General features: G+C 37.4%; 1 protein-coding gene across 2 annotated transcripts in view; it reads left to right on the top strand.

The window, feature by feature from the left end:
• The window catches only part of LACE1 (lactation elevated 1), a 157,689-nt gene that overhangs the window by 116,010 nt on the left and 27,590 nt on the right, over positions 1-14,089 (top strand). For both annotated transcript variants that reach the window (XM_005883782.2, XM_014531357.1), the window contains exons 9-10: positions 7,050-7,120; positions 7,377-7,477. In XM_005883782.2, coding sequence (XP_005883844.1) covers positions 7,050-7,120; positions 7,377-7,477 — 172 coding nt within the window. The remainder of the gene's footprint in view (positions 1-7,049; positions 7,121-7,376; positions 7,478-14,089) is intronic.

The raw sequence follows: 14,089 nt of genomic DNA, 5'->3' as shown, positions 1-14,089 counted from the left end.
ACCACCCTGGTGTCTGTGTCCATTGGTTAGACTTACATGCATGCATACAAGTCCTTTGGTTGATCTCTCCCCCTTACCCCCACCCTCCCCTAACCTTCTCTCTGAGGTTTGATGGTCCAATCGATGTTTCTCTGTCTCTGGATTGTGTTCAACTTTTGATGATCTGTTTTGCATCTTGTCTGCACAAAGGACTACTATACGTAGCATCTCACTGAGGAGCAGTTACCCAGAACTGAAGGGAGTCACTTAAATTCTTTATCACTACTCAGTTGTAGAAGCTTATGTTTTTCTCCTCATGCAAGGAAAGGGGATACGATTCATAACATCTGAGCTTAATTCCTGTGTTTTCTCCTGATCATTTTGATGTTACCCAAGTCACTCTTCCTTAAGATCTGCCTCTGTGGTTAAAATGGAACTACACAAAGCTGAACAGAACATTTTCTTCCATGCTGTGTGACATGATATTCAGGTAGCCTCAAAAGAAAACTCTGACTTTAGCTCCCTTTTACACTGAAAAAGAAATCATGTTTAATTTAGTGCCATCTTTAGGTTGTAACTTTTTCATGCAACTGCTATTGACTACCAGGTTTCGTCCCTTCTTCTAATTTTATTGGTTGGTCTAGACTATTTTAAATTTATGTTTGTAATTTGAAAATAATTTGAATGACTATTTGTATTTTTTATAATCTATATCCATGTGTATTTTTTTGTACATTTGTTTCCTGAATATACCTATTGCTGACCTTAGGTCTTGTGTCCCAAACACTTGATTTTTTAAAAAACTAGCTGACTCTGGTGTTTTTTTTTTTAGAGTTTCACAGGCATGATTGTATTTCTGAGTACAGATTTTTGTTGTTGTTGTTAATCCTCACCAGAGGATATTTTTTCCAGTGATTTTTAAAAGATAGAGTGGAAGGGAGAGGGACAGAGAAAGATAGGAGAGAGAAGCATCAGTGGAGACACATTGATTGGCTGCCTCCTGCACTCACCTCTACCAACAAACCACCGACCCAGTGGGGAGTGGGGAGATGGGAGGAGGAGGGGAGGGAAGACCAGGGATCACAACTGCAACCCAGGTATGTGCCCTTGACTGGGAATCGAAGCCTGGACGCTTTGGTGCATGGGCCGACGCTCTAACCATTGAGCACACTGGGCAGTGCCTGAGTATAGATTTTCAGTGTAAGGTAAGGTTGCTGTATTTTTCCTACTTAAAAAAGTCAAGTGATCTTAGGTATTTTTTTAAAAAATGGATTTAAAATTTTTATGTATATTATATCCACATGCTACTAAGAAAATCCTTCTGGATTAATTGGTGCATTAATTGAATTATATATGTATTTTTTTATGTCCCACCCATTTCCAAAACACTTTGAGGCAACTTACATTACAACAATTTATAATACATTTACCATAATCACTAAAATGGAAGAGATGGAAAATGCCAAGTGTTGGCAAGAATGTGGCACAAGTGGAACTCTTTGTCCACTGCAAGGGAGAGAGAGCAAACTGCTAAAACCACTGTGGAAAACTGACAGTATCTACTAAGCTGAACATAGGTCTACCCTCATATACACAGTGGGCATGTATACAAAAACTTACAAAAGGCATGGACTAGAATGTTCACAGAAGCACTATTCACAGAAACCCCAAACTGTGAGCTACACAAATGCGCTGTATAGTTTTGTGTCCCTCCAAAATTCACAGGTGAAGCCTTAACCCCGCAACATGCCTGTATTTGGAGAAAGGGCCATTAAGGAGGTAATATTAAGCAGAAGGAGCCAGATTCATATTAATTAGGGAAATGAGCTTATATGAAGCACTATGTACCCTAACACCCAACTTGGAAATGATTTAGGACACGCTCTTAATGATTTGATGTGTCTGCAAAAGGACATTTTCTTATGTCTGAAATGTTTGTCAACCAGCAAAGATCAGGACTGTCAGATAAGGTCGTTATTGCTTGTGTTTTAAAAACCTGTAATTTAGGCCCTAGCCTGGTAGCTCAGTTGGGTAGAGTGTCATCCCAATACACCAAGGTTTCGGGTTCGATTACCAGTCAGGGCACATATAAGAATCAACCAATGGATGCATAAATAGTGGAACAACAAATTGATGTTTCTCTCTCTGGGTCTCTGTCCCTTCTTCTCTTTCTAAAACCAATCAATTAAAAAAATAAAAATCTTTAATTTACAAAATAATAATTTTCACATAGTAAATATGAGGTATTTAAATTTTAAAATAATTTTATTTTTAATTTATTTCCTTTTCACATTTTCTACTATCAAAAGTCTATATCAGATAGAGATCATTTTACATGTTATTAAAATATGTAATATTGTCACAATATTACACAGTGATAAGCTATGAATTTATTGTTACATTGTCGTTTTACACAAAACTGTTGAAACTTTTAATATAACCCTATGATAGAAAAATGATTCACTGTTATTATTATGGACACTCATCGTTATTTGAAAGCAAAGTATTGAGATAAATACAGAATAACTTGGGATTTCAAGATTAATATCTTTTGGGAGCTTGGGAACACTTATTCTGGAATTCTCCCAGATTATCCAGCTGTGTGGTGACACCTTCCCCACTCCCACCCCCACACTCCTCTGGTTCCTCATTGCCAGAAGGATTGTGAGTTTTCCATTGGAGTTTTAGTTGCCCTGAGCAGTACTTACTTTACGGTCTCCAGTTTGAAAGCTGACAAATGGTTAACTCACCCCATGTTTTCCCCGTCTCCCAAGTGTCTGCTCCCTCCAGAGTCTGCCCTTTCTGTTCACTGTGCAATGTCTTCAGGCCGCCCGCTTTGTATTTTATCCAGAGTTGATTGCTGCTATCAGTAGGAGGGCCCGTTGGGCCGGACTTCACCTGGTCCCACTAGAAACAGAACCCTTCTCTGTGTTCTGATCAAACACACACTCCAGTATCTTTCTGAGAAGGCTAATAGGGAATATATTTTTGGAGGGCTCATCTGTCTGAAAATGCCTTTATTTTGCTTGATTAATACTTTGACTGGGCATGGATATTTTGATAATAATGTTCCCTTAGAAAATTTTAGACACTAAGCCATTATCTTCAAGTTTCTATTATCGCTGTTACAAAATTTGATGTGAATTGTTGTGACCTTTTATATTTGACTTGTTTTTTCCTTCTTGGAGTTTTTAAGATATTCTTTCTTTATTTTTAATCCTCACCCAAGGATATGTTTTTATTGAATTTTAGAAAGAAGGGAAAGGAGGGAGAGAGAGAGAGAGAATATGAATGTGAGAGGGAAACATCAATCGTTGCCTCTTATACATGCACCAACTGGGGATGCAACCTGAAACCTTTTGATGTATGGAAGATGCTCCAACTACCGGAACCACCTGACCAGGGCTCTTTCTTTATTCTTTATTTCCTGAGATTTCATGATAATGTATCTTGGAATGGAGCTTTCATCCCCATTCTTTGTGCTGGGAATTCATTGGACTTTTTCACCTTAGAAAATCATGCCCTTCAGTTTTAGGAAACTTTATTTTTCTTTCATTTTTTTAAATTAAACCTTTATTGTTCAGATTATTATTCATTAAGAAGAAAAACTTTCTCTTACTACTTTTACTTGGGAATTGAAATATTCCTACCTACTCAGCATCTGTTCTGTACATTTCTTCATTCATACATTCGTCCAACAAATGTCTACTAATGCCAACTATGGCCCAGGCATTGTTTCTGGTGGCATAATAATGACTAAGCTGGACACAGTGGGCCACCTCATACAGTTTTTTTTCTTTTTCTTTTTTATTGCTTAAAGTATTACTAAGGGTATTACATATGTGTCCTTTTTTTCCCCGCCCTTGACAATACCCCGGCTTCCCCTACCCCCCAGTGTCTTATGTCCATTGGTTTTGCTTATATGCATGCATACAAGTCCTTCGGTTGATCTCTTACTCCCCTCCCTTCTGCCCCCCAACCCTCTCTGGCCTTCCCACTGCAGTTTGACAATCAGTTTGAGGCAGCTCTGCCTCTGTATCTATTATTGTTCAAAAGTTTGTAATGGTCTTTATTATCCATGAATGAGTGAGATCATGTGGTATTTTTCCTTCATTGACTGGCTTATTTCACTTAGCATAATGCTCTCCAGCTCCATCCATGCCGTTGCAAATTGTAAGAGTTCCTTCTTTTTTACAGCAGCATAGTATTCCATCGTGTAGATGTACCACAGTTTTCTAATCCATTCATCTACTGATGGGCACTTAGGCTGTTTCCAGATCTTAGCTATGGTGAATTGTGCTGCTATGAACATAGGGGTGCATATATCCTTTCTGATTGGTGTTTTTGGTTTCTTGGGATATATTCCTAGAAGTGGGATCACAGGGTCAAATGGGAGTTCCATTTCCAGCTTTTTGAGGAAACTCCATACTGTCTTCCATAGTGGCTGCACCAGTCTGCATTCCCACCAGCAGTGCACAAGTGTTCCTTTTTCTCCACATCCTCTCCAGCACTTGTCGTTTGTTGATTTGTTGATGATAGCCATTCTGACAGGTGTGAGATGGTACCTCATTGTTGTTTTGATTTGCATCTCTCGGATGATTAGTGACTTTGAGCATGTTTTCATATGTCTCTTGGCTTTCTGAATGTCCTCTTTTGAAAGGTGTCTATTTAGATCCTTTTCCCATTTTTTGATTGGATTTTTTATCTTCCTTTTGTTAAGTTGTATGAGTTCCCTATAGATTTTGGAGATTAGGCCCTTATCAGAAATCAACAAATGACAAGTGCTGGAGAGGATGTGGAGAAAAAGGAACACTTGTGCACTGCTGGTGGGAATGCAGACTGGTGCAGCCACTATGGAAGACAGTATGGAGTTTCCTCAAAAAACAAAACATGGAACTCCCATTTGACCCTGTGATCCCACTTCTAGGAATATATCCCAAGAAACCAGAAACACCAATCAGAAAGGATATATGCACCCCTATGTTCATAGCAGCACAATTCACCATAGCTAAGATTTGGAAACAGCCTAAGTGCCCATCAGTAGATGAATGGATTAGAAAACTGTGGTACATCTACACGATGGAATACTATGCTGCTGTAAAAAAGAAGGAATTCTTACCATTTGCAACAGCATGGATGGAACTGGAGAGCATTATGCTAAGTGAAATAAGCCAGTCAATGAAAGAAAAATACCACATGATCTCACTCATTTATGGATAATAAATACCATTATAAACTGATGAACAAAAATAGATACAGAGGCAGAGCAGCATCGAAAAGACTGTCAAACTACAGCGGGAAGGCCGGGGAGGGCTGGGAGGCTGGTGGGAGAGGGTAAGAGATCAACCGTAGTATGGACATTTTAATGATGTTGATTCTACCAATTCATGAGCACAGTATATTCTTCCATTTGTTTATGTCTTCCACTATCTCTCTTTTCAACTGTCCTGTAATTTTCTGAGTACAGGTCTTTTACCTACTTAGTCAAGTTTATTCCTAGGTATCTTAATTTTTTTGTTGCAATGGTAAATGTGATTGTTTTTTTTAGTTTCTCTTTCTGTGAGTTCATTGTTGGTGAATAAAAAAGCCATATTCTGGGTGTTGTTAATTTTATATTCTGCTACATTGCCAAATTCATTTATTAAGTCTAGTAGTTTTTTGATGGGGTCTTTAGGGTTTTCTATGTACAATATCATGTTATCTGTGAGTAATGACAGTTTTACTTCTTCTTTTCCAATTTAGATGCCTTTTATTTCTTCTTCTTGTCTGATTGCTATGGCTAGCACTTTCAGTACTATATCAAACAGGAGTGGTGAAAGTGGGCATCCCTGTCTTGTTCTTGTTCTTAGGAGAAATGGTTTTAGTTTTTGCCCATTGAGTATGATGTTGGCTGTAGGTTTGTCATATAAGGCTTTTATTATGTTGAGTTATGATCCCTCTATTCCCACTTTGCTGAGAGTTCTTATCAAGAAATGGTGTTGGATTTTGTCAAATGCTTTTTCTGCTTCAATTGATATGATTATGTGATTTTTGTCTCGCAATTTTTTTATGTGATGGGTCATATTTATTGATTTGTGGATATTGTACCAGCCTTGCATCCCCGGAATTGAGTTTAATTGCTTCCACACCTAAATTTAAGAGTGATTTGTGTGTCAAAATCAAGCATATTGGTGGGTCATCCTGTCTAAGTTTGTATGTAGATAGAGTTGGAATAAAATTCCATTTTCACTTGAAGTTTTTTTTTTAACAGCATTTATTTCCTCTGCCAGTTATTTTATTTTATTGACTGTTAATTTATCAACTCCTCTTGAAAAAAAAAAAGGTGAGAGGAAAAAAGGCCATAGTATTATCACATTTATATATGTAGGTTCCTTAAACCATATGGTGATTTCTAATTAAAATACAAAAGATTCTTTGATGAGGCTAACTTCATAGTAACTGCAATGGTGGGCATCACAGAAGGAAAGAGTTTTCTTGAATTTTCGACAAGGATACTTTTGGAAAAAGCTCTGTGGCTTATAATTGTTCTTATACTCTAAGTCTGATAAAGGTATTGATGTGTAGGTCTCGTTGGTATTTCGAAGCTAGTAATTTAATTCTGGATGTTTGATCCTCTCAGTCAGTGGCTTGACTTGATTATTTTTTTTTTTTAAAGCAGCTTCAATATTTAATTTCACATATACCCTCTCAGTAGAGATTTCAAAGGATACTTTGCTGGATGCTTGACTGCCTTGTCTATTTGCTCTTGTTTTACATGCAAGGGAGAGCCAGAAGCCTTTCTTTTCATTGTGTACACATAGTATTAATGGATTTACTCTGCCTGCATCGTCTCATTACTGGAAACAGCCAGAAGCACAGAAGTCTTTCAGTGTATGCAAATAAGGCAGAATCATCTACCTGAGAGTTAATATTCTCTGCTTTTAAGTGTATTCTAAATCTAATGTTTGTATTTAGAACATAACATCCTGTTCTCTTCTTTTATGGGCAAAAAGCTAAGCAGGCTCAGGCAGCTGTTTGATGTTGGCTTCAAGTGTTATTAATTTCATATTCTATTATTCTTTTCACTGTAGCACAAGTGAAGCTGATGTGGAGGCTGTCATGGATAAGTTGTTTGATGAGCTGGCTCAGAAACAAAATGATTGTACGTAAGTTAATTTCTCTTGAAAGAGAATACATTTAGAACACAATGCCCAATCTCCACTGACCAATTAATAAGTTCCATTGCTGTATATGGGTTGATGCCACGCTCAAGTGGCAGTCATTGTATCAGCATTTTGTCTAATTTATGTGTTGAATCATGTGCTATTATTCATCAAGCTATGCATTTCCTATCTGTAAGAGATGAATTTTATAGTAATTATCCAGACAAGATTGAGTCTTTGTTCATGTTCCCATAGTAACTAGACCAAGGATTCTAAAAGTGCAAGGCAGAGAGCTGTGGCTGAATAAAGCCTGTGGAACCATTGCCGACTGCACATTTGAAGAGCTGTGTGAAAGAGTAAGTATCTAGACATGTCCAGACTCATTGGCCTTTTCACATGTTAAAATACTTCAGATTCTCCTCTCTGTCTGTTTCAGACTTTAAAATACTATCCACAGAGTCAGAATGGATTTAAAAGTCTCATTAAGGGAAACTCATCTGTATATGCCATGTGCTTTTTATAGATATTGGCACAAAATTTGCACTTGGACTCTAAAACAAAAATTAGAAATACAGAGAGAACTGTCAACTGTTGCTGGAAGCAAAACTAAAATCAGTTTTAGGAATATTTTATAAAAGTGAAACATAAGAGAGTATTATTATTATTATTATTATTGTTATGTTTTTATTGATTTCAGAGAGGAAGAGAGAGGGAAAGATCAATGATGAGAGAGAATCATTGATTGGCTGCCTTCTGCACACCTCCTACTGGGGATCAAGCCCAAAACCCAGGCATGTGCCCTGACTGAGAATCGAACCATGACCTCCTGGTTCATAGGTTGATGCTCAACCACTGAGCCATGTCAGTGGGACTACATTTGCCATTTTTAAACCAGTGAGATAAATCCAATCTACAACTGTCATTACAGAAATAAAGCACTTCAAAACCAATAAGGTTTAGGATCAAGTAGGATCATCTGACAGGGTGACAATGTCTGTCTCTGTTAGTAAATATGGACCCTTCACACTTCTACTGGGTCAGTCTTATCCGGGTCCTCGTAATCTAGTATCTCCAGAGAAAATTCTATTAAGGCTTCCATTTAAGTTTTGCGTACTTTGCCAGAGAAATAAACTTGAGAAAAATCTTGTGTGTCCCAAAGACAAAGCTGCTGCTCCTTCACAAAAGGAACTTAGTGAGGAGAGGGGAAGACCTGTTGTATCCTGGGTAGTAAGGCAAGATGGTCTCTTGGGACAGATACTGAATAGATAGGAATATTTTATAAAAGTGAAACATAAGAGAGTATTATTATTATTATTATTATTGTTATGTGTTTATTGATTTCAGAGAGAGGAAGGGAGAGAGAGTGAGAGATAGAAACATCAATGATGAGAGAGAATTATGACTGCCTCCTGAGTGCCCCCTACTAGGGATTGAGCCCATAACCCGGGCATGTGCCCTGACCCAGAATCCAACTGGGACCTCTTGGTTCATGGATCGAAGCTCAACCACTGAGCCACAGGGCTGGGCATTATATATATTTTTAAGGTGCTGATGACTTTAGGAGACTTAGTACTAGGAAAAGGCTGCTAACCAGGGACCAAAATCTTCAGCCTATGGTCTGGAGGTAGTAGAGAAGATTATTAATTGGGACTTTATCTTGAAAAGTGAAAATAACATTAAAATAAATCATTTTATCTTATTTGACAAAAATGTGGATTATAATAGCACTATGAACTAGATTCCTAGAATAGCAATGAACAAATAACTATTTCTGGCATAACTTTCTTGACAAAGTTTATGATTTGGTTGTTCAATTACATAGGAAATAATTTTTACAAAAATATTGCAGGATTTCATCAGTTTTTTAAAAACCTTTTAATTTGTGAATATTTCAATTACTTTCTTTAAAGTTTTGTTGATTTTTTTCCCCTTGTTCAAGTTGACAAGATCCTCCTTGATCAGTGGCTTTGCATGGATAGGTGTGCTCTTTACATACATTGTAATTGTGATGATTACTACATCAGACAAGCATTGACTGACTGACAAAAGATACCCATGTGAAGGGTGGGGTCAGGTACTGGTACTAAGCTGTGAGGGATGTTTGAAGACAGGCTACATTTCTATGCAGTCGGTTCAATTGTGACTATTTTCTTGTTATGATAATCTTTTGTTTCTTTGCAACTTTATAACTGTGGCAATTCAGATATTGAATACTTACATGAAGAGGACTCTTGAAATCATTCAGCTTCAGATGTAACCTGAACTCTTAATTAGTTATAATGGTCTTATGAGCCATGCTAAACAGTTGCCAAAAACCATTCAGTGAAGAAAAAAAATCCAATCCAAGGTAAAGAAGTTGTCATCTGGTGTATTTGGGACAGTGCCAGCTTTGAGTCGCCTATTCTAGCTTTCTGGAAGGCTCTTGAAGTCCCAGGCTCACCCAGCCACAACTTCTGACACCATCATAAAAAAACCTTTAGTGAGAAATGGGTGGGTTGATAGTCTGTAACGATTATTTTTTCCCGATGGCCCCCTCCCAGGGAAAAATTATATATATATTAGGTAGAGACTTATTTGTTTGTGTCTTAATGGTAAAAGAAGGTACTGACTCTAAACCCTGGATGTATACCATAAATAGACTAGAAAGGCCTGGAACAGCCTTTCTTCTCCCATCTCTCTCCCTCCCTGCTCCAGTATGTTACTTCAGACCTGGAATCCTATAGGTTAACATGGAGCCTATTGGTAACTCAGGAGTTCGCTTTCTTTGCAAACCTGCAATTTAACACTGCCATGCTCAGAGAAGCAGTCCCAGTTAGGAGACCCTATAGCACCTGCATAATAACAAGAGCAAACGTTGCCATCTATCAGGCATCCTTCTAAGTATTTTTTATATATTAACTCACTTTATACTTAAAATAGGTAGGCACTATTGTCCCCATTTCATAGCGGGAGAAATTGAGGCACTGAGCTCTTAAGTTACTTTCCCAAGATCACACAGCTAGTAAGTGGCAGAGCCAGGGCTTTAAACTTCTCCGTAGTCCGGGAATAAGATTCTTTGCTCTTAATTACTACACTATATCTGAAAATGTTCTGGATAAGTTTCATCAAATTACATTAATATAATTCCAGTTCTACCATGAAATACAATCAGGTATTCTGTGAATTCACACATTTGAATAAGCTTTGAGCCTCTTATGCAGCATGAAGCTGGGGGTGGAATAGAGATCCTCCAGTCTGACACCCCCAGGTGAACTGAGAACCTTAGTGCAGAACTGCCCAACTCATGTGCCTTGGCATACCCACTGGGAGTGGGCACAGCTACCAACCCCTACGACCTCCGGAAGGCTATATGGGGCCTATACCTCCAAGATAGGGACCTCAAGCCTTAGGCAGCCTCATCCTTTACTCCTTAATAAAAATATCATTTTCTCCCCCTGCCATGATATGAAAAAGGTTGGGAGCCCTTTTCAGAGAACTGTGGGAGGGTAAAGGCAGGTATCTCTGGTGGTCTCTGTTCCCTGTCGCCCCCTCCCTATCAGAGCAGTGGTAAAAGGAAAATGAAGCAGGTTCATCTGTGAGGATATGATATGGACTTCCAGGTGTCCGTTCCTCACCTCGACTTAATTGGAGGGTGGCGGAGACGTCAGAAATATGGTCACTTAAGTCAGCAGCTCTCAAAATGTGGTTCTGAGGAGTCCTTGTGGTCAAAGCTCTCTATAATAATGCTAGGGCACTGTTTGCTTTTTCACTTGGTGACGTTTGCAGTTATGGTACAAAAGCAATGGTGGGTAAAATTGCTGGAGCCTTAGCTGAATCAAGGCAGTGGCACTAAACTATATTGTATTCTTCATTGCCCATGTAATTATTAAAAAATAAAATTCAGTTTTATTTAAGAATGTCATTGAAGAAGCAATAAAAATGATTACTTTGTTAAATAGCACCTCTTAAGAACATGACCTTTTAATATTCTTCATGATGCAGGCAGGACACATGAAGCACTTATGTATACCAAGTACAGTTGTTGTCCTGAGGAAAAGCACCTTGTAATTGTTTGAGTCACTAGCTGAACTAGCCACTTTTTTCATGGGATGCCATTTTTACCTGAAAAAAATGAGGGACAAACTATGGCTATTCGGGCTTGGCAGATAGTTGCTCACAGTGTTTGACAGACATTTTCTTGAAAATGAATGAAGTAAGACTGTCACTTTAAGAAGAATAACTAAGAATAGTTGCTGCCAATGATAACATTTGAGCAAACAAGTGAAAATTAGAATTTTGGAAGACTTGTTGCCACCACCATGAACTTGACAGCTTCCCACTTTTATACATTTTTTTCCTGATGAGATTGATGGTGATATTAACAAATGCAAAATTTTGACATTGTATAATTGAATATGTCAACATTTGGAAGATCTCACTGTACCAATATTTTCTAACAACCATTGCATGCTTTTACAAAATCATGCATGACAAAAGATCCATTTAAAGTGCAAGAAGGGCTCATGGATTTTAATATAACAATTTAAAAAATACACTGATATTATTTCAGATTGTACATTGCAATTAACATTTTAAAAACTCTTGTCAAGTTTTAAACAATTTTAAAATAGACTATTTTTTAGAACAGTTTTAGTTTTACAGAAAACTTGAGAAAATAGAGAATTTCCATATTCTCCCAAATTAAGTTTCTTATTATTGATATCTAACATTATTATGGTACACTTGTTACAATTAATGAACCAATATTGATATATTATCATTAATTAGTCTTTTTTTAAAATATATTTTTTATTGATTTCAGAGAGGAGGGGAGAGGGAGAGAGAGAGAGAAAAACATCGATGATGAGAGAGAATCATTGATCGGCTGCCTTTTGCACACCCGCTACTGGGCTCGAGCCCACAACCTGGGCATGTGCCCTTGACTGGAATCGAACCTGGGACCCTTCAGTCTGCAGACCGACGCTCTATCCACTGAGCCAAACCAGCTAGGGCATTAACTAGTCTTTATATCATTCAGATTTTCTTAGTTTTTACCTAATGTCCTTTTTCTGCTCCAGGATACCACACTACTTTTAGTTGTCATGTCTCCTTAGGTTCCTTTTGGCTGTGACAGTTTGTCAGACTTTCCTTGTTTATGATGACCTTGACAATTTTGAGGAGCATTAGTCAATTATTTTGTAAAATGTCCTTCAATTGGGATTTGTCTAATGTTTTTCTCATGATTAATCTGAAATTATGGGCTTTGTGAGGCAGACCATAGAGGTCAAGTGCTTTTTTCATACTTCAGATCAAGGGCACATACTATCAATATTACTTATCACTGTTGATGTTAACCTTGATCATGCTCATCTGAGGTTGAGTTTGTCTGGTTTCTCTACCATGAAGTTACTCTTTTCTCCTTCTTTCCAGAGTGTGCTCTTTGGAAGGAAGTTCTTATTGAGTTTTCATGTAGCATCAAAGAAGAATATCCACAATTATCTGATAAAGCTATTAAAATGTTTTTCCCTGTCCCAACTGTATATCTGTGTGAGGTCAGATTTTCTTATATATTCCAACCAAAACCACATATCACAACAGATTGAATGTAGAAGCAGATATGAGAATCCTGCTCTCTTCTATTGAGCCAGACTTTCATGTGATTCGAGAAAAAAAAATGTAGAACAATGTTACGCTAGTCTTCTTACTAAATTATTTTCATTTTGGAAAATATAATTATTTTCATTAAAATGTTATTTATGTTAATTTGATGGGGTGCATGTAATACTTATATCATTCTTATTTTAAATAAATTAATAAATATTTTTTTAAATGTTAGTTTTAATTTTTAATGCAGTAAATACAATGATAGATAACCTGTATAAACAAAAAGCTCTTTGGGCTCCTCAATAAGAGTGTAAAGGAATCCTGAACCAAAAAGTTTGAGAATCACTTACTTTAGGGTTAACTTCTGTGGATCAAAATGAAAGGATCCTATTCAGAGAAAGCAAGCAAAAACAGAATTCTAAAGGCTTAATGAGTAAACTGACTATACCTAAAATTTCCTTCTTGAGAAATGTAATTTTTACACCTGCAGAAAATTGTTTTCTCAATTGATAACTGTGCTCACAAGTAACTGTTTTGCAGGAGTAGTTTGTTATTTGTGTCATAAAAATAATGACAGGTGGCCAGGTGTGTTTGTAAAAAGTCTGAGCAGAAAAATATATCATTGATGCATATGCATGGGTATACACATTGTTCACTCTCAACTTGTTCTTTAGCTTTCTTTTTTGGTTCTTAGTATTCCAAGAAAAGAAGTACATCAGATGCATGTTTTAGCCTTTATCTGTTTATTAATCTTGATTATATCATATTAGTTTATATATTTTTAGACTTAAACTTTACTGAACCATACCTTTTGGGAAGTTCAGAGATATTTCTCTTCCTTTCTCTATCTATTTTATGCTTTATTTCATTTCATGTATTCCAAATGAAGCCACTTGTTGGAAACTACTTGTGGTTTATGCCCTGTGCTTGGTACATTCTCAATAAATACTAAAGGATGAATTAGCTTTTATCTCTGCTATTTGGCCAAGAGTCAAGTCTGCTGGTGTTCGGGTGCCAGCAGTGGTGATTAGCATCAGGGAATAAGGGCATTAATCACTAGAGCTAAGGCAGGCAGCCAGCCTGGCTAAAGCAGAGGGGACAGGTAGAGCAGAAGTGAGATTGAACAGAGTTTAGTAGAGAATGGATCAGATTCTTGCAGGGAGGAATGTGAATCCAGTGTCAAAAATTAGCCCTAAAGATAATGAGCAACATAAACTGATGAACAAAAATAGATCCAGAGACAGAGAAGCATTGAACAGACTGTCAAACCTAAGAGGGAAGGCAGGGGAAGTTGATGGGGGGAGGTAAAGAGATCAACCAAAGTACTTGTATGCATGCATATAAGCATAACCAATGGACACGGATACTGGGGTGGGGTGGGGCAT

The sequence above is a fragment of the Myotis brandtii genome, unplaced genomic scaffold (assembly GCF_000412655.1).
Source record: "Myotis brandtii unplaced genomic scaffold, ASM41265v1 scaffold8, whole genome shotgun sequence".
Lineage (NCBI taxonomy): Eukaryota > Metazoa > Chordata > Mammalia > Chiroptera > Vespertilionidae > Myotis > Myotis brandtii.
The sequence above is the reverse complement of the archived record's forward strand: the minus strand, read 5'-3'. Positions and strand labels throughout refer to the sequence as shown.